This window comes from Tenrec ecaudatus, chromosome 6, assembly GCF_050624435.1.
Source record: "Tenrec ecaudatus isolate mTenEca1 chromosome 6, mTenEca1.hap1, whole genome shotgun sequence".
Classification (NCBI taxonomy): Eukaryota; Metazoa; Chordata; class Mammalia; order Afrosoricida; family Tenrecidae; genus Tenrec; species Tenrec ecaudatus.
This window is the reverse complement of record NC_134535.1, coordinates 158029001-158056806: the sequence shown is the minus strand read 5'-3', so window position 1 is coordinate 158056806 and position 27806 is coordinate 158029001. Positions and strand designations below refer to the sequence as shown.

Below are 27806 nucleotides of genomic sequence, written 5' to 3'. Positions count from 1 at the left end.
ATTTAAAATCATGGTAATAAATCCCATTTCAAAGGCATTACCATACAGGATTATTTCTTTAAACAAATATTTACTCAAACCATGTGAGGCAAATCATGATCTGCACAGTCTACCAGCAAAAGCTTAAGAGGTATTTATATGGTGTATTAGGAAAGTAGATCTGAGATTTACTCTGCACGATGCATGTCAGAGAACACATTCAGCTTCCCGCAAGAGGGTCCGCTGCAAGGCTCCAAGCCAAGCTCATGAGTGAAGCCAGAGATGGGTGGAGTGCTGGATGTGAGGTCTAAAGACTATTCATCTTTGTGGCAGAGTTTTCATTCTTGGTGACTCAAAAGGATAAAGACACAAGGGAACATGTTTATGGAAAGCATTAGGAGCATGTGTATCTTTCTTAGAAAGTTGGAAAACTCTAAACTATAAAGTTAAGTTTAAGTAGACTGGATTAGGGAAAGGCTGTGGGGAGAAAAATATTTGAAAGATGTTTTCCTAAGAGTGGAAATAGCTCTTTGATTTCATTGGTGAAGGAACTGTCTCAAAGCTGTGGTTCTGAGTTCGGTACCCTGACCAGTAGCATCACAATTACATAGAACTGTTGCACCAAGCCTACTGCTATTGAGTTTATTTGGACTCGCTATGACCCCATAGCACTGAGGAGAACTTCTTAGCACATTGCACTACCAGGGTGTCTAGGGTAACTGTTGATATTGTTAGGGGCCATCAAGTAGATTCCAACTCATAGTGACCCTATGTACAAGAGAACAAAACACCACCCAGTCCTATGTCATCCTCACAACCGTTCTTACAAGTGCATTGCAGTCAGCGCATCAACCCATCCCTTTGAGCGCCTTCCTCACTTTCGCTGCCTCTCTACTGTAGCAAGTATGATGTCCTTCTGCAGGGACTGGCCTCCCCTAATAACATGTTCAAAGTATGTGAGACAGTCTTGCCATCCTTATCTCTAAGGAACAGTCTCCTTGGACTTCTTCCAAGCCAGATTGGTTTGTTCTTTTAGCAGTCCATGGTACTTTCAATAGCCTTCATCAACATCACGGTTCAAACACATTGGTTCTTCTTCAGTCTTCCTTAGCCAATGTCTAACTTCCGCGTGAATATGAGGTGATTGAAGATACCCTGGCTGGGGTCAGGCGCACCTTAGTCCTCAAATAACATCCTTCCTCTTCAACCCTTTAGAGAAGGCTTGTGCTGTAGATTTACCCAATGCAGTACATTGGAAACTCAGTCGAGAGATGCCTCTTCTTAGACCCCATGCCAAACTGACAGAATGAGAAATTCAGGTGACATGGCCCAGTAATCTGTGCTTCAATAAACATTCAGGTGATCCTGGGCTCAGATTTGAGAACTCAGTGTTAACATGGGAGCCCTGGTGGTGTCGTGGGTTACTGCTATGGGGCTAAGGACACAGTGCACCAGCTGTTGGAAACCTCAGGAAACAGATGAGGCATTCTATTCCCATAGAGATTTACAGCCCTGGAATCTCTCAGGGGTACTTCTACTCGATCCTGTAGGGTCACTCTGAGTCAAAATCAACATAAAGGGAATCCTGGTGATTAAGCCGCCAGTGCTTAACTGAAAGGGCGATGGCTTGACCCCACCAGTTACTTCGTGGGAGAAAGATGGGGCAGTCTGCTTCCATAAACATTATGCCTGAAAACCCTGTGGGTATTTCTACTCTGTCCTTTAGGGTCACTGTGTGTAGATGGCAAAGGGTTTTGGGGTTTCTTTGTTTTTAAGACAGATGATGAAGTGGCCCTCTTCATACTACTTCATCTATAAATCAAGATGTCATAATAAATGGCTAAGATTATGTCTGCTTCTGAGAGCCATGGGAAACTAAGACGAAGCCAAAAATAAGAACTAAAACCTTGGGAAATTGTTTTAATTGGGGTTTTAAGAAGATGTTCCTGAGGAGCTGACATCAAGGGTTCAAGTAGAAATTCAATGCTTAAAAAATAATGATGGCAATATATGTACAAATATGCTTGATACAACTGATGGATGGATTCTTATGAGAGCTGTACGAGCTCCCAATAAAATGATCTTAAAAAAAACAAGAAAAAAATGTTCCTAAATTTTGAAATAAATGCACTCATGAAAATCTAGTCTTTTTACAACAAATCTCTCTCCTTAGAAGTGATTTGGATTAAACAAGAGATTCCATAAGTGGTTATCCCACAAGTTTGTTACATTATCTCATTAATATTTTGAATTTAGGAAATAATATTAATCCAGGAAAGACAATGGAAACTAAGTTGAGGATTGTAATAAGGATCTTAGAAGCATAGAAACCTGTTGAGCTTTTTAAAACTGAAATATATATATCGTCATCTTGTAGCAAAAAGGATGTTAAAGGAAATAAAATCATGCATTGAGATAAAATGTTTATATTATCTCTGGCAACATATTTTCTTCCTAAAGTACCCATGCTTAAACAGGTCTTTACTAATTATTTCAAACTCTAGTCTATTTTTCATTTCTACACATTTTGTTTGTGTTGTAAACTAGATTTATGCATAATAAAATGCCTTTGAAGTTTTCTGAAAGAGTTTACAGTAGCAATTCAAAGAAAAACTATATATATAAAAAAGGAAAAGTTACATCCAAGTCTATTCCCTCCCTTTACCAGTAAAAAGTCTGTCCCGAAGTCTCGAACAGCTGACCCCAATTCTCTTTCATAAGAGGATCCCAGAGACAGCCTGGTTGTCCAATGTCTTCCATGCCAATAATTGTTAGAGAAGCAATAAATATATACAATTACAAAAACTACACTCACTACAATTCAATCTTTGTTGATTTAAAACTCAGTTGTGAATGACTGTCGTCCTCATTCCATTCTCAACATTCAAGACAGAAGACAATGAATTCAATCTACTCTGGCCATTGCCACATTCTGGCATTTTCTAGAACTCTTGTCTATTACCTGGTGGCTTAACTCTTTAAGTAGAGTGTTCATGGAAACTCCACGTGAACGTAGAGTAAAGGGAGAATTCTGAGCAGGCTGGTCCCCATGTCCGATCAGCATCAGTGTACAGCTCTAGCTGGGTAGCATTCCCAATGAACACTTAACCCTTTCGAGTACACAGTCCTTGCCCAGGACTGCTTAACAATTAAAATAAAGGTGCTTTTTTAACTTGGCACACATAAGACTATTTTGGATGTCATGCTGATTTCTTCTTATTTAGGAGATAAGAATTATAATTCTTATTTAGGAGATAAGAATTAGAGTGAAATGTGAAGACGTGACATAACTAGCTCTTACAATACCTTCCCTTTGCTTTAAAGGAAGATTACAGATGTTGCCAAATTTTCCACACTGTTACTTTGAGGCTATGAAATATAGTTTATAGGCCCAAGAGGCCGGCTGAGAAAAGATTCAGGAAGCTATTTTGGTTTTATTGCTCCTGCCCAGCGACTGTTTTCCCAGGGGAGCCTGTCCCTCTCCATTCCATTCCAGCACTCATCTATATGGGAAGGTAATCCAAATATTATTGCTACAAAAGTCATTTAAATAAAAATATCAAACTGTGAAGCTGCTGTTTCTCCACATAGCCTCCCTCTCGGGTCAATAGACTTCTGACGGGAGTAGCTTCCACCTCTCTCATGCTTCCCCGAAGAATTCTACGCTCTTCAATGTACATCCCATCAACATGGAAGTTTGGGCATTTGGGGGAGACTCAAATTGTGATCCCTTTAAGTGTTCTTTGAATTTGGGGAACAACAACAACAACAGAAAAGAAGTCTGCAGATGCAAGATCAGGACGGTAATGTGGATGGGGTAAAGGCTCCCTAAGAAATTCTCCTTTGCCATCCTTGAAGAGCAGGTATATTGTCATGAAGTGGGAGGGGAATTGTTTGGCACAATTTTCCTGGTTCAATTCTCAGCAATGCAGTTTTCATTTTCTTAAGACTTCTTCATAAGTCCCCACGATCATCCTGTGTCCTTCTAGAAAATCTATCAAGATGGCAATGACCTTCTGAGCTGACCTCTGTGCCTGGAATTTAATTGGCCCTGTAGAGCCCCTTGGAAGCCACTGTTCTGATGAAGTATGTTTTTAAGGTGTGCTTATGAGACTAAGGGTGTGATGGCAAGAACTTGTCTGCAGCCATCCCCAACTGATCGCAGAGACGTGTTGAAACATGTTGTGTTCCGAATAAACCCCTCCATGTATGAACTGGAATGCTAGTAACAATACTTTTTTTTTCCCCGTGTGTTCGTGTGTGTGTGTTACACAACAAAGAAGGGCTGTAGGGACTTATACTTCTTAGATCTAACCAATCATCTAATGAGGATCCATTTTCTGGATTTGAAGACTTAAGAGTCATAGTCTCACCAGACAGCTCTGTCCACTGGCCTAATATAGTTCAAAAAGTTGATGTTCTACATCCTAGTCTAGTGAGGAGCAACTGGGTTCTTGAAAGCTTTCAGTCTCTACTCATCTGGAGCAAGAGAAAGAAATCATAAAAGCAAGACTCGGAGAAGGAATCAGCCTACAAGGCTGTCCACACGAACCATGGTCTCCTTGACCCTGGCATCAGAACTAGATGGGATGACGCAGCGGTCAAGGACAGTTGTTCTGAGCAAGACCACAATAGAGGCATCCTGACAGAAAGACAACAATGTGGAACAGAGCAAAACTCCAGACTTACTGGACCCACTGAGAAAGTAGGACTTCCTGAGACTTTTCCCTGAGATGCTGCTTTAGGGTATGACCTGACATTATGCCTTCGAGTCATCTTTTAGCTGAATAATATGTTAACCCATAAAGCAACAAATGTCCCCCTTGACTGAAGGGGTGGAGTGTGTGTGTGTGTGTGTGTGTGTGTGTAAGTGTAATCAAATAGTGAACAAGTACTCTAAAACACAAATGAGAAGGTTGGGGGTCTCAGATTAAATTAATGGGAATGAAACAACTGGAAAACAGATATAATGAGAATGCTGACATAATCTGAAGAAGGTAACTGATATCACAGAGCCATATTTGTAGAAATGATTGACTGGGAATCTGTTAAAAATGCATGGGATTGAAATTTTGAATCTGGAACATTAAATAAAATTCTTCAGAAAAGAAAAGGAGGAACAATCATCTCTGAGTGGTCCTCTAGTCTTCAGTCCATGAAGGGGAATTCAGGGTCCATACAGTTATCTCTCTCACAACACTTCAACTTGTAAAGGAAAATACAAACCCAACATAGGAAGATGCAATACAATATAGCCACCTAATTATTTATGAATGCTAAGAGTCTTCATAGTTTAGAAGAAAGAGAAATATAAAGGTTGATAACAGTAAGAAAAGGTTTTACAATCATTGTAAGATTTGTATGTGGTGAAAGAAATAAAATGCACTCCTGAAAACACAAAAGATTGGATGGATGGATGGATGGATGGATGGATGGATGGATGGATGGATGGATGGATGGACAAGTATAATATGTTCCTGGAACAATGGAAAGACCAGCCTAAGCAGAAAGGAGCATACATTTGTAGAAGCACATTGAACAACAGCGTGCACAACCCTCATCGGCCAGCACAGAACTTTGAGTGGGAGGGGTGCGTGAGCATTTGCCACAAAGGGAAGGGTGTAAAGCAGTGGTCTCAATGTTTCCCGATGCAAGGTCCTTAAAAATCCAACATGCTTTCCATGTTTATATTTAGGGAATTATTCATTCTGGAGTGCCAACTGGAAAATTGGGAGCCAAAACAAATCTTCCTGTGACATAACATAATTTCTTCATTATTTTTCCTATAAAGGATAACCAGATGGAAAAGGAGTTTGAGGCAGGGAGTGTCTTAATTAGCTGCTCAAGAGCCCAGAGGTTTATGTATGACTCATGTGAGTCACTTACAATCAAGGCGCCCAGAAGATGGCCTGAACGACCCAAAATACTGTCTGGAATGTCACTGAGAAACGTGTGGGACACCCAATCACCAGAACCCAGGCCTTAATGCCTCTGCCCAGATTAACCTTCTGTTGTTTTGTTCTGGTCTGATGACTTAGTGACCATTAGAACAAATTACTTTGGAGGTTGTAGAGAACCTTAGAACAAAGCTCACTCAGGCTCCTTCATCTCATAGAGAAGGTTGTAGCTTGGTAGCTGCTAACACCTGGTTTACTAGTCTCTTGTTTAAAAAAAAACTTTTAAATAATAATAAAATAGCACAGCCCATGGTCTTTGCTAGAAGGAGGAAGCTTAGGACAAAGACAATTCGCCCAGTGAGTACTGTAAAAAAAAAAAAAAAAAGTGATAAATAAGTGACCAATTTAAGGGGAAATATTCCAAGTCAAAAACAGAGAGGATATTTGTAATATACAAAGAGACCTAGAAAATGGATAATTAGGTGATTAGAAAAATGTGCACACACACAAAAGAATGGTAGCCCTCAAAAGCAATTCACAGAGAAACCACTCTGACTGGCCAGTGAACTGGGTTTTCAAAGCCCAGTCTCAGAACTAGTCAGGGGAATGCAAATTTAAGCAGTGATCACTTTCTACTCGGTCACTGGAAAATCAAAATGAGGGATTATACATATTGCTGGCAGGAAAGTGGAGTATTCCGCATTGTTGATAGGAACGGGGGATTACTACAGAGTATTAAAAATAATAGTCTCTGATAAACATCTATCAAAATTAATAATGTACATGTCCTCTGAGCCAGAAATCTGCCTACTGAAAACTCTGGTCATAGAGTTGAAAGCGCTAGCATACTAGAACAAACAAGAAACTTTCTTGCAGCAGTGGGTTAAGGGCAAAAACACTGGAAACAAATCGAATGTTAATCAGGAGTCGAGTCCTGAAGAAGTGATTGTGTGGCAGCTTCAAAGATTAATACTCAGTCATTTAGAAAATATGGATATCGGGTAAGGTATTATTAAGTGAGCATAATAAGGGATCTAAAGTAGTTATTATTGAGACAGAGGTTTGGTATTTTGGTTAAAATCAGGAACTCCGAAACCAGATTATTGCGTCTCAAATCCTCAGTCTACCACTTCTTGCCAACTATGATGTCTTGGTCACGTTGTTCAGTCCCCCTGAAACCTATTTTGTTCACCTGACAAATGCCACACAAAAAAGAGGTATTTGTTACAATGTTCGTGGCAGTTACATTATCTGGTGGCTGGCAATTTGGGACTTGGGAAGATTAAGAGTAAAGGGTGGAGTCTAGTCTGTCAATCAGATTCATAGCCAATGAGGCCTCTGTGTGGGTGTGGCCTTCTGAGAATTCTGGGAACTCCTGCGTTTTTCTCCTTGGAGGCGGGAGACACTGCTCTCTCTCTCTCTGCTCACTCCCTAAGAGACACTCTACTGACAAGATGCATGGCACTATGCTGGTGGACCCTGTGCCCTGGGAACTGGAGAAGCCACGTGGAGACCCCTGCCAGAGCTGAAATGTCAACACCCCTGGATCCAAAGATTTTCTACCCACTCGCCTGTGATCGTTCTGACACAGTGTCATTGCATGTATTTCGTGAGTCTGAAGAGGACTTTATATATTGGTATCAGACATATGGGCTAATACAGGACTCATGGGCTTGGACTGGACTAGAATGGATGTTTTCTTTTTTTTTTCTTTTTTTTAACATTTTATTAGGGGCTCATACAACTGTTATCACAATCCATACATATACATACATCAATTGTATAAAGCACATCTGTACATTCTTTGCCCTAATCATTTTCAAAGCATTTGCTCTCCACTTAAGCCCTTTGCATCAGGTCCTCTTTTTTTTTCTCCTCCCTCCCCGCTCCCTCCTCCCTCATGAGCCCTTGATAATTTATAGATTGTTATTTTGTCATATCTTGCCCTATCCGGAGCCTCCCTTCCCCCCCTTCTCTGCCGTCCATCTCCCAGGGAGGAGGTCACATGTGGATCCTTGTAATTGGTTCCCCCTTTCCAACCCACTCACCCTCCACTCTCCCAGCATCCCCCCTCACACCCCTGGTCCTGATGGTATCATGGGATGGATGTTTTCTTAATGTACAATTACCCCTTTATATAAAACTCTCTCTTGCACCCATATGAGTTTCTATGGATTTGTTTCTCTAGTCTACCCAGACTAACACAATGTTCAAAAGGCATTTATTTCAAGGGTAATAGAGTGTGACTTGCAAAACACTTAAAACAATGTCTGGCACAGAGAAAGTATTCAATAAATATTATCTGATCCCAGTGTTTTAAAACAATGGTCCAAATCTGACACAAATGTACATAAGTTTCCACCATCTCCCAGCACTGTGTAAGTTTTCTCACTGGCACTTACCAGTGAGATTTAATTTGCTTTTTGGTCATTTTGGATGATCTCTCTCCCCTTTTAGATTTTAAACTCTATGGGAGAGAGGACTTGGGGGCTGGGGGGTGGGTCCTGTTTTGGTCATTGCTGTATCCTCAATGCCAAAAACAGTGTCAGGCAGGTAGCAAGCCTTCAAAGAGTAGGGGCTGAGAAATGAATACATATATATGTCTCATGCCCAGGAGACTCTCACATTTGAATCTCTTTGCATGTTTTATGAACCAAAGCGCTGGCTGCCTTTTTTGCTGGCTATCTTCTCAAGCATGTTTGTAGAGTGCCTAGCTTTGGAAGACAGAGGTATTGCCAGAGAAAAAGGCAATGCCTTGTTTGCTGTCTTACTGTCCAGTGCAATGAAGATAATATTTGTATCCAGGGATGAAGGCCTGGCTGGGTTAGCATTCTTGCTAAAATAGTCACGTTCCTTGTGTAGATATTTATAAACTGCAACCTATACGGCAGCTAGCTGGAGGTCCAGGAGCTCTTTGCCTCCCAAGTATAACCTGGAAATCAAGGAATGGCATGAATGCGGAGCCTCTGGCTATTGCTATCTGTAGCGAATTGTCCTCTCTCTCTGACCAGGAGGCTCGTGTCTTCTGCCAACATCCACACAACAGGCTAAAGTATCAGCTGCTAAGTTGGCTAACGACCTCAGACCTTTTACATTTCTTGACATGTATGTGTACTCGTGTACGTTTGCCTATGACTGTACAAACACAGAGGTAAACGAAGAATCGATACGGGGGCAGAAGGACGAGGAGGGAGGACTGGGGAAACAGAGAAGAAGAGAAGCAAAGCAGTAACTGAAAGATGGGAAAAGAGCTAGCCGAAACAAAGCTGGTGATGCTGGCCACCGCTGTAATGATAACGGAACTGATTCCAACTCTCCGTCCTACAGGCCGGAGCAGAACTGGCCCACAGGGGAGACAGGCTGTAATCTTTTTTTTTTTTGATACTTTTCTTTTTTTAAAAAATAATTTTACCCCTAATAAAATATAAAAAAAGAAAAGGAAAAAAAAGAAAATGATTAGGGCAAAGAATGTACAGATGTGCTTTACACAATTGATGTAGGCATATGTATGGATTGTGATAAGAGTTGTATGAGCCCCTAATAAAATGTTTTTTAAAAATCATTTTATTTGGGGTTCATACAGCTCGTATCACAATCCATTCAGCCATCCATTGTGTCAAGAACATTTGTACATGTGTCGCCATCATCATTTTCAAAACATTTTCTTTCTCTTGAGCCCTTAATATCAGCTCATTTTCCCCTCCCTTCCCCACCCCCTCCTTCATCAACCCTTGATAATTTATAAATTATTATTATTATTTCATGTCTTACACTAACCGATGTCTCCCTTCACCAACTTTTCTGTTGTCTATCCCCCAGAGAGGGGTTATATGTAGATCATTGTGATCGATTCCCCCTTTCTCCCAACACTTCCCCTCCCCCACCTGATATCGCTACTCTCATTATTGGTCCTGAGGGGTTTATCCGTCCTGGATTCCCTGTGTTTCCAGCTCTTATCTGTACCCGTGTACATGCTCTGGTCTAGCTGGATTTGTAAGGTAGAGTTGGGATCATGACAGTGGTGAGGAGGAAGCATTAAAGAACTAGAGGAAAGCTGTATGTTTCATCCATGTTATACTGCAACCTGACTGCCTCATCTCTTTCTTGTGACCCTTCTATGAGGGGATGTCCAATTGTCTACAGATGGGCTTTGGGTCTCCACTCCTCACTCCCCCTCATTCACATTGATATGATTTTTTGTTCTGGGTCTTTGATGCCTGACACCTGATCTACCAACACCTCATGATCACACAGGCTGGTGTGCTTCTAAGATGTGGACTTTGTTGCTTCTCAGCTAGATGGCCACTTGTTTGTCTTCAAGCCTTCAAGATCCCAGATGCTATATCTTTTGATAGCTGGGCACTATCAGCTTTCTTCACCACATTTGCTTGTGCACCCATTTTGTCTTCAGCTATCATATCGGGAAGGTGAGCATCACAGAATGCCAGGTTATTAGAGCAAAGTGTTTGTGCATTGAGGGAGTACTTGAGTAGAGACCCAGTGTCCATCTGTTACCTTGATACTTTACATATAACTATATGTACATAGATCTATTTCCAGGCAAGCTGTAATCTCGACGGAGTCTGACAGTCACATAGTTCTCCCATCAGGAGGCTGGGTGGGTTTAAATCCCTTTCATCTTACTGAAATCATCTGTTTTCTTTCCAGAAAGAAAAATCTGTTGGATGAACACCTTACCAAAGAACTATCGTATATACTCGAATATAAGCCGACCCGAGAATAAGCCGAGGTACCTGATTATTACCTGGGAAACCAGAAAAACTGACTGACTCGAGTATAAACCTAGGATTGACTTGAGTATAATGCAGGATGTGAATTAACACAGAGACCAGTGGGGAGAGATGGAGAACAGCCACAGACACATCCTTACCAGTTCAGCTGCCGGCGTAAGTGAATCACTTCTGTGAATTGGAGCTGTCCACATCAGAGGACGGCTCTGATTGGTTACACGTGAGTAAACAGACATTCAAAGCCCTGCAGTGTCAGCGGGGCTGTGAATGAACAGCGGAGGAGCGGCAATCACCCGTGAGATGTTACACCTCGCTGGGGTACCACTGACCCATGTATAAGCCGAACCCCAGTTTTTCAGCTCATTTTTTGTGCTGAAAAACTCTGCTTATACACGAGTATATATGGTAGTTACTCCACTTCATGTTCCAATTCTCTACAAGCAACTTTCAAGAAGTTCTGAGGGAGCTAAAAGCAAAGTGAGGGCCTGGTTCGAAAGAAGCAAGTCAGCGAGGAAGTCGCCTTCAAGAGCTGTGTCATGAGTACGTACCAGTCTTTGCAGCAGCCTCAGTTGCCTGGGGACCCTGTGTCTGACCTGCAAAAACAGAACAGTCATGAATTACCCTCACGAAGCCGTGCCTAGAGGAGTAAGGAGGGGGGTTTAGAACCGCTTCATGCTCACGACAAAAGGACTCTCCACCTTGATGGACCCTGGTCACATCTGGTTACTGCCTAACCCATGCAGACTCCCTCGCTGGCCCCCCACATGTTTTCAAAACTGCTAGAGGAGCGTGGAGGAGAGAAAACGAACAAAACCATTTGTACATTGATCATTTGCTCCGTGTACACGGGGCTTGGAAACACGCTCTTTTTCATTTAGGTAGGCTTGGTGACTGAACCCAACCCCCTAGGAAACTCTTGAGGCAAAACTAAACTTGCTTTGAATGACATGGTGCTTTTCCAGATGGCTTGTTAGGTTTCCCCGCCAAGGGAGGAGCACAGGGAGGTAGCCGCACAATTCCTTTTTCCATTTACAGTGATAACTGACCGGCTTCCCTGGACTGATATAAAAACCACAGCTGGTAATTGAACATTCCCCAACCAACCAAACCCATCGCCCATTCAGTCAATTCCAATCCGCCATGGTGCCACTTGTAGAAATGCCCCAGAGGGTCTCCTGGGCTGTGATCTTGACCGGAGGATCTCTGGTGGTGAGTGGGTTATGTGTTGGGCTGTTAACTACCAGGTCTACCCACCAGCGGCTCCAAGGGAGAAAGCTGCGGCTGTCTGCTCCCATTAAGAGTTACCCTCTCAAACCCACAGGAGCAGTTTTACTCAATCCAGTAGTGTCGCTGTGCGTCAGAATCGACTCCGTGGCAGTGAGATTGATCTTGGTTTAGTAACCTTTATGGGAGCAAATCACCAAGTCTTTCAAGTCAGTTGAACATCTAACTTTCAAGTCAGTTGAGCATTGAACCACGGTGCCACGAGTTCCCGGCAAATCCTGCTGAAATCACAGATGTGTACGCTGCCAGTGCTGTGAGCGATCATCAATTTGCAATGTATACCAGACATTAGAAAAAGCTCTCTAGACTTTGGGCTTATCCTTTTTAACCCTTTGGTGAGGTTTAATTGATATAAAATAAAATCCGCCCCCTGAAAATGCGCACAGTTTAATAGTGTGGGTGTCCTCATGCAATCCCCAAGCTACGCATCCCTCACCACCATCAATGTGTGCACAATTTAGTTACCATAAGAGGAACCCTGCCTACCTGGGAATCATCTCCCACTATCCCCTCTCTCCCAGCCTTAGACAAACACTAATCTACATTCCATCGCTATAGATTCACCTAGTCGGGACATTTCCTGCAAAGAGGTTCATGCACTATGTGGCCTTTTCTACCTGGCTTCTTTAATATAATGCTTTCAAGGCTCGCCCATGTGGTAGCATGTATCAGTAAGTACTTGGTTCCTCCATGTGGCTGGATAATACTCTGGCGTCTGCGTATACCACCAGGTTTATCCATTCAGGACCGTATGGACATTCAGAGTTTATACACCCTCCAACTATTGTAAATAATGCTACCCTTGCATGAACATTCACATGTAAATATTAGTATTGGACATATGTTTTTATTGCCGTAGAGTTGAATTCCTTGGTTGTTTGGTAAATTTAACTTGTGAAGAAATTTCCAAAATGTACTCTGAAATGGAATTTGATATTCCTACTAGTACTCATATCTTTTCATTAAGAAATTAAATGTAAAAGCAGGAGAAGGGAGAGAGCACTAGAATTGATTGTGATTTCACAACTCATTTTAAAGGCAATTTAACCATGGGATGGGGATGCTCTAAGATTGATGTGGTGGTGATGGTGTAATAACCCTTGATATGATTGTAATATTGAGCTACTGAATTGTATGAAGTGTAAATTGTGTGTCAATCAAACTGTTGGGGGAGGGGGAAGAACAGGCGACATAAAAAAAGAAAATAATTTAAACTTACAGAGAAGTATTCTAAAGAAGGCAATTCTTTAAAAGGGAAAGTGATGGATGTACAAGAAAATTCTTTTCAACTTTTAAAGCCATTTTAACTATTCTGAAGAGCTTAAAACATCACTAAGAAGTGTCTGGATAACTATCTTGTGATACATCAGTTTATTCAGATACAACTATTAGAAATGATGAGACAGATCAGAGGCTCCCAAACGTAGTCGGTCTACTGTACTTTTCAGAGAAACAAACCGCTCCACTCCTCTTTGGCAATGAAAACCTTTTGTACTACAGAGCCCACAATCCAGAATAAAGTGTAGGTCGCAGCTTTTACAGCCCCCCTGGATCACTCCAGTGCCTCCCAGGACATGGGCTCACCCACTTTGGGAAGCACTGATATAGATCTATATTTACTGACATCGATAGTTTCTCAGGCTCCAATGCTATTCATCAAATATTTTTCCAGTAATCTGCCAGAGAGATGGGACTTCCTGGTCCCCTCGTAGATACATATGGCCCAGTGATCGGTTCTGGCCAATGAGTTATGCATGTAAGTAACACCTGTCCCTTTTAAGTGGAGAGTTTCATTGCAGGGGTGAGGTCGTCCCGAAGGCCCTTTGCTCTCCGGCACAGTAACCAGCAAGGTTGGAGATGGTCGCTGCTCCTTCAGCCCAAATCCCTGAGTGACCACAAAGCTCAGGGTTGCCTCACTTGGCACAAATTTCCTGGTCTTTTTCTCACCAATGCAGTTTTCAAATTTCTTTCTATTTGTGATCATCCTGTATCCTTTAAGAAAATCTATTGCAATTATCCTAATAGGGGTCCCAGAAAGCAGTCGCCTTAGACTTCTCTGCTTCAAATTGAATGGGCCCCAAGGTCCCCTTAGACGTTTGTTTAGGTTTGACCCTTGTTCGAAGGTACTCTGCCGAGACTGGGACAAGTGTATGACTGAGAGAACTCATCTGTACCCATCCACTGATTGCAGTCATGTTTAAACACATTTTCTTTAGCATAAACCTATGCACAGATGAACTCAAGCCCTGGTTTCAATACTTCTTGATTTATCTTCGTATGTGGAGTGGCCACAAATTGTTGAAGCCCACAACAAATATCCCAGACAAGGTCTTTGCCAATTTCACTGGTTCATTTCAGGCCATTCCCTCCCTAAAACTGTGGACTGGGCTGGGACCACGTACATAACTACACTCACAGGGAAAGCCCAGCCCCTCTCAGGTATTCCGTACTCTGATTGATCTAAAGTATTCTCTTTGAAGCTTCCTTCTTTTTGAAGCAAGTTTTCATTTAGAAAAATAAATAAACAAGGTTTAAGGAGAACAAGAGAAGCTGGGTTTCCATTCTTGAGATGACTATCTACTCTCAGCTGTCTCACGGGATCAGTATGGCTACACTTCAGTCCCTAAGTTAAAACTCCCCTTGAACCAGAATCAAAACATCCTGGCACACTCGGATTCCTGGTGCCCTTCCTGGAGACGGAAATGACAGCAATACTATCATTACTGTTTGGATGAGGAATTTCTGGTCCTTTTTCTTGTTTGAGTGGTTTCCCCCTTACCTTATAAGAAACCAGGGGCGTGGGAAGGCAGGCAAATCCATATCCGACAATCAGCTCAAGGACAATGACTGTGACCTTGGAATTTTCACTCACTTTGGGGGCCTCCAATCCTATACTTAAGAGATGGCTCAAACAGCATCCTTTGCTCCTACCGAGCTGAGTTTACATCTCCAGCCTCAGAACAGAAGATGTCCACGCCACAAGATTTATTGAGAAAATCAGGCCACAGTTCCTGCCATCTAGACCCTTATTATCTACCTTAAAGGTTAGGTCCAGTGTGATAAGAAAAAAATAACAATTCATTTTGTTCTGGTTAATCTTAAACCAGATCATTAATCATTACTTTTGTAGGATGTTTATTAGAAGAGGACCAAAAAGGGGAGAAATTTTTAGTTTGACGAAGTAACCGCTGAGCTAAAGGTGACCCGGGGACACATTTTTAAAGAATCAAATTCAATACAAGAATGATGCTGAATATAGTGGAGATCCAAAACCCACCTGTAAGATAACTGGGCAGTCTCTTTCAGAAGGGCCATACAGAGGAGATGATAAATCCAGGGTGCGATATAGCACTGGTGAACCATATAACTATCCTCTAGTTCTTTAATATTTCCTCCCCGTACTATTACAGTTTTTATTTGTTCTGCCTATTAATCATGTCAGATTTGCATAGGTTCATCTGTATACTTAAGATCACTCGACACACGAAAGCTAAGATAGATAACCCTTCAGAAACAGTAACAGGAGTAACGGTTCCCTGAAGGTACAGGAAGAGAAAAGAAGAAGGGGGAAATAAGGAACTGATAGCATTGAAAACTATATAACCCCACACTCTATGGGATTAAACAACAGAAGTGTATGTGAATGGATATATTGGATGTGAAAGATATGGCAAAAATTTTTTTAAATAAGGGTTCCTGGGGGGTATGGTGTGGGGAGGGAGTGGATAAACGGGAGCAGATATCGAGGATTTCAAGAAGAAATAAAATGTTTTGAAACTGATTGTGGTAGCAATTGTACAACACTGTTAGATGTGTTTGAACTATGGAATGTTATAATATCTGGGAGAGCTCCCAATAAAATTATTTTTAAGAAAGAATTTTTTAAACACTCTCTGTGCATGAAAAAAAAAAGAATGATGCTGAAAAAATAATCAGCTTTAGAGATCTGCCACTGTTTCTTTAACTTATAGACTAAGAGAATTTCCTAAGCAGAAAGATAGATAACAATATGCTTTAAGCCAAGAATGTAACAGTAACACTAACCCTACCAGGACTATGGCGTGTAGACTCTCTCCCACCTACACAATCATCAATCACTCTAAGTATAAGCAAAAAATCAAAGTATATAAAGTGCTACTTAAATGTTTATAATTTGAACAACAGAGATTCTGGTTTTTTTCTCAGGATCTATCCTAGCATGAAAGTTCCCGGGTTGTACAAATGGTTTACGCTCAATGACTACCAAAAAGGTTGGTGGCTCAAGTCCACCCAGTGACACTGGGGAAGAAAGGGGCTCATGATCTGCTTCCATAATTACTCTAGCCAAGAAAATCCTTCTACTCGGAAACATGTGGAGTTATCAGAAATTGGTATCAACTGGGCACAATTAGTGGGTTTCTGGTTGTGTGACAATGCTGGATCCCGGGGAAAGAGAGGGCACATACTCCGGGGCGCTGTGCTCTCCTTGCTAGGACGCTTCTAGTCATAGGCTTTGCAATTCTCATTAAATGACAAGGGGAGACCTTGCAGTCTGGATGGATTTCCACTTTATCTAGTAAGTCTGGGTGAGAGAAGACTCCGGTGGAACCATACCATTTCCCCAAAAGTAAGACATCCCCCGAAAATAAGACCTGCTTACAATTTTGCCTCTCACCGAAACATACGGCATCCCCCCGAAAATAAGACCTCCCTGAAAATAAGGCCCCTGAAGCTACTGTAACTCTGGACCGTAGCGGCAGGAGCCGCCACACAGCTCACTGTTGGCCACAGTGCAGCCATAGCAGACAGGAAGTGCGAGGTCTGTTTTTAAAAAAAACAATAAAGCAATAAACAATAAATGTGTACCATATTCTTCTTCATGGAAAAATAAGACATCGCCTGAAAATAAGACCTAGCGCATCTTTGGGAGCAAAAATTAATATAAGACGCTGTCTTAATTATGGGGAAGGAGGGTATGATTGAGCTGTGGAGCATGGAGGTATGTCTGACCTCTACCTCAAAGGAGTCGGTCTTGGGTTGACATTGAGTTTTGATTCTCTTTCCCCCTTATGACATCAGAAGAGGTCAGGCGTAGTCCCCACGCTATTTTTACATCACCTTAAAACATGCCACCGAGCCCATTGGTGGAAAAGAATGTGGAGAGAAAGGAAAGAGAGAAAACCTAAGCCTGTCCCTGGTGAAATATATTCTGAATACACAGAATAGACACAGTCCAGCTGGGCATGGGTGCTTGAAGGACTCAGGATGGCTGGGCAAAAAGAAGGAAGAGCTCATGACCGCCAGTCTTCCTTATGAGCTCTCCCCATGTGTTTGGGACCCTGGAACCCTCACAGAGTCAAGCCACACTGCACTGAATCTATTGAGACTAGTCTCAGCCAAACGCCTTCAACTCACTGGGATGCTGCGTTTCTAAAGAGAGCTAAACTCCGAATTCATCTATCATTTGTTGCCATTCTTCCAAGGAAGTTCTGAAATCCTAAGATCAATACCCAGCAAGTTGGAGTCAGTTACTTCATAAACCTCCTCTAAGGCCTGAAACAAAACCAGGGGCTAGAGCTTAGTATGTCACTAGAGTGGCCATTTGTCATCTGGACAGAGAACAGTTCATCTGGGAGTTTTCCCATGTGGGTAACTCTATGTTACAGGTGGAGTTCCTGGATGATGCAAATGTTTAACTCAGTTGGCTACCAACCAAGAAGTAGAAGGTTTGACCCCACTCAGAAGTGTCTTGGAAGAAAGGCCTGGCAATCTACCTCTGACCAACAACCCCCTGAAACCACTGAGCCACTGGAGCATGGTTCTACTCAGGGTCACCAGGCGGTGAACCCAACTCTACAGCTCAATTTTTTTCCTTTTTTTTTTTGAATACTATTGTCATCAATTATTCTGATACTAACCATTTGAGATGTCTGTGACTTGAGTAATAAAAAGAAAAGACATGGTGCTTAGGTTAAACGTTCAAATAATTACCAAGCAGATTTTTTAAAGGGAGGGGGCAACTAATTTTTAGCAACTCACCTTGTCTTTTTTTTTAATTTTGAAAATTTGAAAACTAAGAGTGACTTGTAAGTAAAGAATGGAAACTTCCAGATGCAGAGAAACAAACAGTCAAGTCTCCTAGGCCCATCTTTCTAAATAGACAACCTGCTGCCCACTGGCTACTCTGGTGGCACATTAGACAAGGTTTTCTTAAGTGTGAGCTTCCAAGGCGCTTATGAGGCTCATGCTACTTAGGAACATGAAGTCACATTTACTTAACACCCCACTCTCAGGCCATCTCCACACTTCCTTTCCTCCAAGAAATAAGAAATGGTTGGTTTGGGAGTGAGCACATCTCTGGAACCTCTCCCACAATGTCTGCCCGCCTCATTCAGCTCTACAATTCCATTCCAATAATCCCATCGATGCACGCATAAGGGAGGCATTACGGAACGGAACGGTGTTTCCATAATATTTTACTGGCTCTCTGCGGGTGGGCGGGTGTGGGTATTTAATAATAAATATAACCCAAAAATACCATGTTAACCACTTCAGGTGTACAATTCAGTGACATTAATTGCATGAAAGATGTCAAGATGGTATAACCACCAGCACTATTTCAAGAGATCGTTCATCACCCCACATGAGAAACTCAGCATTCATTAAGCAGCAGTTTGCCATCCCTCCTCCAGCTCACCTCGGATCACCACGAATCAACTTTGGCCTCTAGACATTTCCTACTTTGGATATTCCATATAAGTGGGATCGTACCATGCTTGTCCTGTCATGTCTGACTTCTCACACTCAGCATGTTTTCAAAGTTCACCTCTGTTGTATCGCGTATCCGTACTTTCTTTCTTTCACACACCAGTAATAAACCTGGATTCACTTTGTTTCCAAAGAGCCCCAAACAGTGGTCTTAGTGCTTAGTCCTGTTATAGGGTTGCCATGGGTTGGCACTGGCTCGCCAGCACTGAACAATAGCAACTATGAGGAGGCAGCTTCCCTGCATTCATATTTTGGGTGCCTTCCAATCTACAGGGCTTCTCCTACAGCAGAATATCAGACAAAATTCCATTGAGAGTTGAAGATTTTCACTGGCCACTTATTTTTACAAAGGTTCACCAGGCCTTTCTTCCTATGCTGTCTTGATCTGGACGCCTCCACGGGTGACATGGGATACCTCCTCCTGCTAGTATCTGAGGTACCAATGGCGTGGCCGCTAGCATCACAGAAGCACACAAGCCACCACAGTCGAACAAAATGACACATGGGTAGTGGCATACCAATAAAACCAAACGAGCTCACTGCCATCCAGTCGATGCTGACTCATGGCGACCCTATAGAACAGGGCAGAACTGCCCCTGCGAGTGCCCAACACTGTAGCTGTTAACGAGAGTAGGAAGTCCCATCTTTCTACAGAGTTGGTGCTGGTGGTTTCCAACTGCTAACCTTACAGTTAGCAGTAACACAATGTTTAACCACTACACCTCCAGGGCTCTGGTATAACAATAGGTACAGGTTAAATTTTTTAATACGTTTTTCTTTTTTTAAAAAAAAAGTTCTCTTTAATCTCTGTTGTTTCCCCACTGCAATGATTTAGTTCTGAGTAAGTAATTATCAGTAAAAATCCAGAAATGTTCAATGCAGAGGATGGGATCCCTCACTCAGGGACTTAGAAATGTAGCCACCATGGGGGTTTTCATTACAACGGGCAGGGGTTGCAAATCAGCATGGCATTCAAACAAATGAAACTGAATCATAGGCACGAACGTGACTGGTTCCTTCGAAAAGTCATTTAGAGCCAGTCTTGGCATGCTTACCCGGGCTCTACACACTAGTTTGTATGTCAGCTTCCTGGACCAGACGCCAGACCAGCAGCATTTGATTCCTGATTCTCTCCCTTCCCATCACTCTGACCCTGGGAGCACGTTACAGACTCTCTATTTCCACCTCTGTAAAATGTGAAAAATCATTGGTTCGTGAGGATGACCTCGCGTGCCAGTGGGAACTGCCACTGTTCTCATTTGTAAAGGAAGTGCACTGAGACGCACTTCACAGTGGCGGTCAGAGATTGAAATAGGATATAGACAATTTTTTTAAAAATTCACTGCCATTGAGTTGATTCAGGCTCAACAGTGATCCTATTTCTTTTCTTTTTTTTTTTTACATTTTATTAGGGACTCAAACAACTCTTACCACAATCCATACATATACATACATCAATTGTATAAAGCACATCCATACATTCCCTGCCCCAATCATTCTCAAGGCATTTGCTCTCCACTTAAGCCCCTTGCATCAGGTCCTCTTTTTCCCCCCCCTCCCTCCCCTTTCCCCCCTCCCTCCCCTTTCCCCCCTCCCTCATATGCCCTTGGTAATTTATACCTCGTTATTTTGTCATATCTTGCCCTATCCGGAGTCTCCCTTCCCCCCTTCTCTGCTGTCCCTCTCCCAGGGAAGAGGTCACATGTGGATCCTTGTAATCAGTTCCCCCTTTCCAACCCACTCACCCTCCACTCTCCCAGCATCATCCCTCACACCCTTGGTCCTGAAGGTATCATCCACCCTGGATTCCCTGTACCTCCAACCCTCATATGTACCAGTGTACAGCCTCTGTCCTATCCAGCCCTGCAAGGTAGAATTCGGATCATGGTAGTTGGGGGGAGGAAGCATCCAGGATCTGGGGGAAAGCTGTGTTCTTCATCGATACTACCTCACACCCTAATTAACCCATCTCCTCTCCTAAACCCCTCTATGAGGGGATCTCCATTGGCCGACACTTGGGCCTTGGGTCTCCACTCTGCACTTCCCCCTTCATTTAATATAATATATATATACACATACATATATACATATACACATATATACACATACATACACACACTTATATCTTTTTTTTTTTTGCATGATGCCTTATATCTGGTCCCTTTGGCACCTCGTGATCGCACTGGCCGGTGTGCTTCTTCCATGTGGGCTTTTTTGCTTCTGAGCTAGATGGCCGCTTGTTCACCTTCAGATCCTATTTCTATAGGGGTGGTCTACCTTCACAGGAGCAGAAAGCGTCCTCTTTCGCCGGGGAAGCATCTGATGCTTTTAAATGCTGACCTGGCGGTTAGCAGCCCAGCGCTTGACCCACTGTGCCACCAAGCTGTTGTCGGGTACGAGATGGGCTGCTACCCACCAGGTCGGCCTTCAAACCCACCAGCTGCTCCCCAGCAGAAAGATGAGGCCGTCTGCTCACAAACCTACCCAGGGGGACTGGGGGTCGCCAAATGAAATCCACGACTGGGGAGTTGATTCCAGGTCACAGTGACACTCTACATAGGCCAGCGTAGAGCTAGCCTGGGGCATTGCCAAGGCTATAATGTCTATGAAGCTGACTGTCACCTCGTTGGTGGGTTTACACTGCTCTGTAGACAAGGGCACTGTCGGATCAAGTGAGGTTTGGAGTTTTCCTAGAACTTTATTTATAACTTGGAGTATTGGGAGGGGGTTGCTTTATTATTTTTTTGAGGTACTATGGGCTCAAGACAGCATGAAATCACCAGAAAGGGCCAAACTCATGTCCTGTGCAGGAGAGTACAGAGGGGGCTAAGCCTACAGGGCTTGCAACGGTTAGCGTTGTAAGAGGCCCTCATAAACGGAATCTTTGCTTCAGTTGTTCCCACATTCCTCTCTCCATGCAAAATAACTTGCAAGAGCTTTACCCTAAATCCCTTCCCCCAGCCCTTCAGTTGCACAAACCTAATAGCAACCGTGCACACTATGAGTTAATCCTTTTCACACAGTTGGTATAGATTGATGCATTCAAACCTGTGATTCCCCACATTTTACAGAGGAAGAAATGGAGGCACGATGGAATCCACCCAGGGTCACGGCGATGGAAAGTGACACAATTAAGAATCAAACCAGATGGCCTGTCATCAAGTTCATGCCACGAACTACTTGCTAAACACCTACCGTTTAATAAGTGCCCACCGTATACACACACCAGTGGGAAATCCTTACAATTGAGCTCAAAGTGGGGGAGGGTCATCCCCTCCTTTTATCAAGAAGGCAGTCAAGGCCCTGAGAGAGTAAATAATTTTCCCAGGTCACATAAGTGGTGGAATAAGGGCCCAGCCTGCTTCTCTAGGATTCAAAGCCTACCGTTTCCCCAGTCACCATGCGTCCTCCTAGAAGCCCTACTGGCTGTCCATCCCGACAGCGGTGCCAGGGAAGCTGGCACCATCACACTCATTCTACAGAGAAACACACCCATAGGGCACCATCGGCATGAAAACCACCTCCTGATGTTTCGGTGGATTCTGTCTCCCATGGGTGCTCCTGGGAACAAGCTCCTGGGGAAAGAGACACCGAAGTCCCACTACTTTCCCCGCTGTACAGAAATGTGCTTTCCCTGTAACAGTTTACAGTGTAATTTAAATGATGTGTGCCCCGTGGGCCTGTTGGGCCCTTCAAACCCACCCACAACTCTGTAGGAGAAAGATGAGGCTGTGTGCTCCTGCCAAGACTGACAGCCTGTTTTCTCTGTGACAGAGCCGTGTCTCTGTACGAGGTCTTGCATTTACATTCATATAAACATGCTTTCTGTTGGTGAATGAGCTTGTCTATGGATCCAGTAGACATCACCGTGAGAGTTCTTATTTTGCAAGTTTTCTTCACCTACGAGGTTAAACTATTTAAAGCACCACCACCCACCACCCCTCCAGCACGCCTGGACACTGTGGAGAACCCACATTAGGAAACGAAGAGGCCTGGGATCTTCATCCTGGTCCGAGCGAGCATCAGGTTACCTTCGAAACTGCCAAGCCATTCATGACAGCCTAAAGGGGAAGCTGTTACCCCTGGTTTTCAGATGGGGAGAGCTGAGGCTTACAGGAACCTGAAGCGGTTTCCGGATTGCCCACTCCCTTCGATCTACTAACAAACCAAACACACACACACACACACACACACACCCCACCCCCCCACCCCCGCTCTGAAAGAAGAGTTGGGATCAATCTCAAAGTTTTGTGGTTGGTTTTTTTTAAGGGCATAAATCAGTACAAATAAGAGGAGGCAGGAAGAAGTTGGGTTTTGCGTGACTTTTAAGTCCGGGCACAATTCTGCGAGAAAGTTCATGCGCAGGGCGAGCATCAGGGCTGAGAGCAACTCTCAGCGGGGCTGGGAGACATGAAGAAGACAGAAGAGGAGACGACAGTGGTGGCTCTTCCTCCCTTCTTGGGGTCAAGGGCGCGTTACGGGGAGCCTGTCAAGAAGCCAGTGGCCCAAAGGAGGCGCCCAGTGGCCCAAAGGAGGCACCCGGAGTCCCCTCCCTGGCTCCTTCCACCTTCCCAACTTACTTGCTCCAAAGGGTCATGCCACCTCCGAGCCGGGTCCAGCTCCAGCTCCAGCTCCCGAGCCGGCGCCGGGGGGCCGGGAGAGCCCGCACAGAGGCGCAGCCCCAAGCACAGCCCCAGCAGCAGGAGCATGGCGAGCGAGAGCGCGGCGACCGGGCACCGGGACTCTGCGGCCAGACGCGCGCACAGGGACGCGCCGCCCGGGGCTCTAGAGGCTGCAGGACGCGGACCACGGCTCCGCCTCGGGCCGCTCCCGCCCCGCGGGGTGCCCCGCCCCACCGCCCCCCGCCCTGCGCCGCGCCCCCAGAGGGGCCCCAAGGTGGCCCTGCAGGAGGGGCCAAAGCCACTGTGCCCTTACCTCCGCGGGCTCCACAGGCCCCCTCCCCTTGTTTGGGGGCGAATCCCATGAATTTTCCCACTGGGCAGCTGACACCGGGCTCCAGCCCACGCGTTCTCTGCAGCCTTCTCCATCCGGCGCGGGGTGACCATGGATCAAAGAGCAGAATCTGCTCTCCGGATCCACCCGCTAACCTCAGGATGCTAAATTATCCTCCAAGGACTCTTGATTCCCATCCGAGGAGGAAGGGGGCATTGGAAAGGTCAGGTTGACGGTCAGTGCATAGACGCCTCCCTCACCTGCTAGCCTAACACCATCAGGAAGGAGACAGTCTCTGTCCACAGGAGAACAGTACCTGGCACGGGTGCTTGGATGCCAGGATGCGCCAAGCAAACCCCACTCCCATAAGGAGCTACCCCTTACTAGACAATGTGCAACGGCTCGCTGGACAAGAGCAAGCGGCCTCCTCTTTCGAAGCACAGTGGCTGGACAACTTGAACCGCCAACCTTGCGGTCAACAGCCCAATATTTTTAATCCACAGCACCATCAGGACTGCTTTCCAAGATTAAGAGACGCTGAAGAGTATAATCTTTCTACTCCTGTAAAGAGTTGCAGGCTGGCAAATCCACCGGGGCAGCAATTTGAAAGCACCAGCCGCACTGTGGGTGAAGGGGCTTTCTACTCCCGAAGCTACCATCTCTGGAAATTCACAGGGGCGTTTCCATCCTGTCCGACAAAGTCACTATGGGTTGGCATCGATTTGATGGCAGTGAATTTTTGGAGTATCCCAGCTCCTATGAGCTGAAATTAGCTCAATGGTAGTAAATTTGATTGGATTTCTCTTTTTAATATCAATTCCATCCAAACTAATGGGTTGAATAGTCATGCTACCAGTCTCAATGGCCAAATCAGCCACATGACTGTTTTGGATTATGAAACATCCATCTTATGGAATACTAGGCAATCAATAAATAATCACAATTTATTTATATATACATATAAAATATATACATATATGCACATCTACATATAAAATGTACATATATACATATTAAAATGTTCATAATGCAGTCTAAAGGGAAAAAATCAGACTGCATCAGCATTATGGTAAAATACGAAGGCATAGATATCAAAATTAGAAAAAACAAAAATTAAAGAATGGTGATACCGCGTCTTCAAATATTTTATTAAGTCTTGTTGGAATACTGTAGGCTTAACCAATAGAAATTCGCAAAACCAAACTCTTTGTCAGGGAGTCGATTCCAACTCATGGAGACCCTGTAGCACAGGGGAGAACTGTCCCTGTGGGTTTCTGAGACTTATCTCTACGGGAGTAGAAAGTCTCCTCTTTCTCTCGAGGAGCTCGCAGTTTCGAACTGCTGACAGTGTGGTTAGTAGTCCAACACCCACCAGGACTCCTAAATAAAAATTAAGAGAGGTTAAAAAAAAGATGTGTTGCTATTGTTAAAAAATGAAAAGGATATTATTCTCAGTAACAATCGCCCCGTTGCTTCACCCTTGCCTAATTAAAAAGCATGCAATCAACAAGTAGTAATAGCTGATTCAACATGATTTCTAGAACAAAACCACTGGTAAAGGAGATCTTTGTAGTAAAGCAGAAGATTGTAACTTTAGTTCCCCAAAATAATCTAACAAAGAATTATGAATTTCCCTGTGCCCCTGGCAGATTTGGAAATTTCCAGCATACAAATCATGTGCACAGCCTGTCCTCATTTATAGCATTTGGACTAACAAGGCTAGTCCAAATCTTCTGCCGGCAGCCTTGGCCTGTTTCCCTGCCCCTGCCCCCAGGGAAAAACAAGTATTTGTGAGCTGAAAGTTGAATTGGACAAAGCCAGATTATTTGGAAAAAAGACAATAATAGCTACAATTATTTCAATTCCCCAACAGGCCAGGGACTACATATTTGTCCTGCCTTTCCTACCATCCCTTTCTCTTGAATTAATAGGAAGGGTCATTTCAACTCAAATTCTGGTCTCGCAGCTGCTCTTTTTCCAAATGCACATGAACAGATGAATGACGGCATTAAGAAAGATTAGTTTTAAGAGAAAAAAAAGTTTTTTAAAAAAAGACAAAAAGCCTATAAATAGTTCCAGGTCTGTCGGCTGAAACTATTTGTACTTTTTTTCTTTTTCTCATGTCTATCAATAAGACTAACAAGATAAACAATCCCGAGGAGAAAACAACGGGCCACCAACTCCTGGGAGACATGGGAGAGAAGGAGGTGGGAGACAGGGAGGGGGAAGCCAACAAACCCAGACAAAGGGAACAACAAGTGACCTAAAATCAATGGTGGGGAGAGTGTTGAATGCCTGGTGGGGTTTGATCAAGTGCAGTGTAGCAGTGAGGAATTACTGAGAGTCAAATGAAGGTCAAATATGATAGTAGGACAAAAGGAAAGCATAAAGAAACAGAGGAAAGAGTTAGACGGCAGAATGTATAAATATAGAGGTATAAATATAGGCATGCACATATATAAATATATTCATATATAATGATAGGTATATAAGTCTATGTATATATATTTAAATCTTAATTGTTAAGGTAGCAGATGGGCATTGGGTCTCTACTCAAGTACTCCCTCGATGCAAGAATATTTTGTTCTAATAAGGTGGAATTCTGTAATCCTCACCTCCCTGATATGATCGCTGAAGACAAATGGATGCATAAGCAAATGCAGTGAAGAAAGCTGATGGTGTTGGCTATCAAAAGATAAAGCATCTGGGGTCTTAAAGGCTTGAAGGTAAACAAGAGGCCATCTAGCTCAGAAGCAACAAAGCCCACATGGAAGAAGCACAACAGCCTGTGTGATCACAAGGTGTCGAAGGGATCAGGTATCAGGCATCAAAGAACAAAAAATTATATCATTGTGAATGAGGGGGACTGTGGAGTGGAAACCCAAAGCCCATCTGCAGGCAATTGGACATTCCCTTATGGAAGGGTCATGGGGAGGAGATGAGCCAGTCAGGGTGCAGTGTGGCAACAATGAAACATACAACTTTCCTCTAGTTCCAAAATGCTTCCGCCCCCACTCCCACCCCTATCACTATCATGATCCCAATTCTAACTTACAAATCTGGCTTGTACACTGGTACAGATAGGAATTGGAAACACAGGGGATCCAAGGTGCATGATCCCTTCCGGACCAGTGGTGAGAGTGGCGATACTGGGTGGGTGGAGGGAGGGTTGGGTGGAAAGGGGGAACCGATGACAAGGATCTACGTATAACTTCCTCCCTGGGGGACAGACAACAGAAAAGTGGATGAAGGGAAATGTCAGACAGTGTAAGATATTACAAAATAACTATAATTTATAAACTATCAAGGGTTCATGGGTGAGGAGGGAGTGGGGAGTGAGGGGGGAAATAAGGAGCTGATACCAAGGGCTCAAGTAGAAAGCAAATGTTTTGAGAATGATGAGGAAAACAAATGTACAAAAGCGCTCGGCACAATGGTTCTATGTGTGGATTGTGATAAGAGTTGTACAAGCCCCCAATAAAATTATTTAATTATTTTAAATACATATTTAAAAAGAAAACTACTGATCTCATGGGGTCTCCAAACAAAAAAACCCTAAAACACATCCTTTCTAATCCTGACTTTTCCAATGAGATAGTCAAAACAGAAATGGCTTTCCCAGGATGGTAGGCAATTTGGCAAGTCTCAAGCTAAGACTCGGGTGTTCATTAGCAGAATCTGAGACTTGGCAGCAAGAGTGACCATGACCTGGGTCATGGATAAAGCTCTGGCCCAGCTGCTCCTAGAAAAGTGCTCTTCCAAGTAACTGGATGACAAGCCAAAGAATTCCAAAGATTTAAATCAAACCTATTACAGCCATCAGCTTTGTCCCGGTTTCCTACTTCAGATGCCAGTTGACCGGCCCAAGAGCAGGGCTTCACTGGCCACGTGAGATTAAAGAGTACAAGACAGCTGGACTCTGTGAGTGGAAGGAGCCATGTGGTGTCGTGGTTACATGCTGAGTCAGCAGTTCGAAACCACCAGCTGCTCTGCGGGAGACATATGAAGCTTTCTACTCCCATCCAGATACACGGTCTTGAAAACCCAGAGGCAGTTCTACCACCGTGTTTGACACCTTGGCTTTTTGCCTCCCCACTTAATCAAAAGGAATAGGGAAGACAGGAGCCCCTTTGGGCCTTGACCCCATAGTTTCTCAGGATATCCTCATATCTTGGGAGGCTAATTATGACATTGT

General features: G+C 43.7%; 1 protein-coding gene across 1 annotated transcript in view; it reads right to left on the bottom strand.

The window, feature by feature from the left end:
• ITIH5 (inter-alpha-trypsin inhibitor heavy chain 5) overlaps positions 1-23425 on the bottom strand; it is a 100438-nt gene extending 77013 nt beyond the window's left edge. The window contains exons 1-2 of the mRNA XM_075552408.1: positions 23239-23425; positions 11176-11220 (exon numbers count right to left, since the gene is read on the bottom strand). Coding sequence (XP_075408523.1) covers positions 11176-11220; positions 23239-23367 — 174 coding nt within the window. The 5' untranslated portion in view covers positions 23368-23425. The remainder of the gene's footprint in view (positions 1-11175; positions 11221-23238) is intronic.
• Positions 23426-27806: the final 4381 nt, after the last annotated feature.